The 2,497-nt window shown below is 36.1% G+C and overlaps 1 protein-coding gene across 1 annotated transcript; it reads right to left on the bottom strand.

The window, feature by feature from the left end:
* Window positions 1-1,221, bottom strand: LOC148555095 (uncharacterized). Its single transcript, XM_088490603.1, has 3 exons — window positions 1,214-1,221; window positions 1,036-1,096; window positions 1-471 (listed from the first exon to the last, which is right to left on the bottom strand). Exons 1-3 carry the CDS (start codon window positions 1,219-1,221, stop codon window positions 1-3), a joined length of 540 nt encoding a protein of 179 aa, XP_088346729.1.
* Between the last annotated feature and the right edge of the window lie 1,276 nt (window positions 1,222-2,497).

The raw sequence follows: 2,497 nt of genomic DNA, 5'->3' as shown, positions 1-2,497 counted from the left end.
TCATTTGATCAATGGCACTACTTCAGCTATAACTATAGCTTTAGTTTCCCACTCTTTAGTGAGACTTCTTAGAACTTTCCTCACTAGCACAAGTTCAGGGTGAGTGATCCCCATAGCTTCCAAGCCATTGATGATGACGTTGAATCTTTCAAACATTTCATCAATCGTTTCTTCTTTCTTCATAGAGAACATTTCATACTCTTTGCTCAGCATGTCTATTTTGGTTCGCTTGACTACGATAGTGCCTTCATAGGTGACTTGAAGCTTGTCCCAGATTTCCTTTGCTGTTTTGCATCTATATACTCTTCGGAATTCCTCGAAGTTGATAGCACAGTTAAACAAGTTGACAGCTTTGGCGTTGAGCTCTATTTTCCTTTTATCTTCATCATTCCATTCGGTCTTAGTCTTAGGAGTGACTACACCATCTGCTCCTATTTTGGTTAGGACTTGGGGATCATTTAGGATGATCTTCTAGATGTTGTAATCTACTAATTAAACAAATATCTTCATTCTCTCCTTCCAATAGTTGTAATTCTTTCCATTGAAGAACGGAGGTCTGTTGCTGAATTGCCCTTCTGTTAGAATGTAGGCCAACACATTGGATCATTGTTGTTCGCCATCAGGACCTTTCCTCCAAGCTACAAAGCTTGATCTCTTTGAGACCAAGCTTTGATACCAATTGATGGTTATCATTGGCTAAGAGAAGGGGGGTTGAATCTTAGCTTCTTTTCCTGCTGATTAAAACTTTTGCCTTTTCAAAAAAAAACATAGGAGATATTTTACTTTTTCTCGTAACGAGTTGAGGGACTTTTTTTTTTGTCTCCTAGGTGACAAAAACAGAAGTGAAGTAGAGAGGAAGAAGTAACACCCAGATGTATCCTAGTTCAACTACTTAGTGCAATGTAGCCTACATCCAGTCTCTATCACAACAGTGATGAAATTTTACTATCTTTGAACAGATTACAATCACCAATTCTTTCCTAGGATCTACCAAATCCTATTTGGGACAAATCTAGATTCTAACCCAATATAAACTTGATTAGACCTCAATCTAGCTTTCAACTGCACAGTGCTAACCCAACTTACAAGGGAATCTCTACAGGATCATGAAGCAAAATAGAAAGATATATAAAGAACCTCTCAAACATCTTATGGCTTTTTCTCACAATTTAACTCACTACCTTTTACCTCTTATTGACTTTTTCTTACAAACCTCACCATGTTTGCCTTTTTTCAATGAGACTCAAACAGACTAAACTAAGAAAAAGAAAATACTAAAAGAAAACCATGAAGGAGAAGAACTCAAGAGCTTAGGAAGCTATAAAAAATGAACTCTGTGCTTTTCACTTACTTTCCTTGCCTTCAACCCTTAGCCATTCACCTTTAATATAGAAGAGTGAAGCTTCCAAGGTTGAATCACGTTCAACCCTAACGATGTCTTCTTCTCCATCATCAGAGACTTGCAGCGGCTTCAACAGAGAGGAGAGAAGAATCCAAATTTGTTGCATGCAACTTATCCATTCTCTCTCATCTTTTTTCTTCAAGCTTCTTCAATCTTGACCGTAGAGTCTTGCTTTGGCTTCATGTTTTTATTTTGAGCATTGATGAGCTTCTGACCATGGTTGACCTCACCTTTTCCTTGGTTACTTCTTCTGTGCTTGAGACTTTGTAATTTTCTTCTTGGTTCATAGATGTAGCACAAATGAAGGAAGATGCTTTTTGAAGAGCTCTGACCGAATGCAACTCATTATTCGATTATAGCCCTTTTTCTTTGCTTTGTTTTAGCAATAAGTTTTTTGTCCTTCAATGCACCATAGCTTCTACACTTTCCTTTTCTTTCATTCTTTCTTGCTGAGTGAGTAACGTGACCAAAGTGAAGAGATAGGAGAGAGAGAAGAAAAGACTTTTGGCTTTCGATGAAAATTTCAATGAAATTAATGAAAATGAATTTGGGGTTCAAGTAACTAAGAGTGGGAGTAACCGTCTGAGGCTTGTGGTCTTTTGAGTTCATTTCTTTAGTTCCTCATATTTGGTTCATAGGCTTGTGATTGGGCTTGGCTTAATTTTGATGGACCATAGTGTATGGATTATTTGGGCCATGTTTCCAAAATAGTTTCCTGCATGCAAACATAACATAATCATATAAATAATTAATAATTCTTTAATAATATTTGTTCATCATTTTAATCAAATATTAGTTTTCCAAATTCAACACGGATAAAAATACTAGTAATATCTAAATTCATTGGTCACTAATCACCACTTTAAAATTACTAAATTAGTTTATCACTAATCAAATTTGCATTTCAACTTTTAAGCTTTTTAATTTTTTTTTTGTCAGATGAATTGGACAACTCTCAATTTTAAGTACCACACAACACACTCACAAACTTCTCACACACTTACCACACGTTGTAGCAACGGCTACAAGATTTTTTCGATCAGTTGCAATTGGTAGGACTCAAATCCAAAACCTCTAGATAGGGAAGAAGAAAGT

The sequence above is a fragment of the Arachis ipaensis genome, chromosome B6 (assembly GCF_059453495.1).
Source record: "Arachis ipaensis isolate K30076 ecotype BB chromosome B6, ASM5945349v1, whole genome shotgun sequence".
In the NCBI taxonomy this organism is placed as follows: Eukaryota; Viridiplantae; Streptophyta; class Magnoliopsida; order Fabales; family Fabaceae; genus Arachis; species Arachis ipaensis.
Note: the sequence above shows the minus strand (reverse complement) of the source record. Positions and strands in the feature narration are given on the sequence as shown.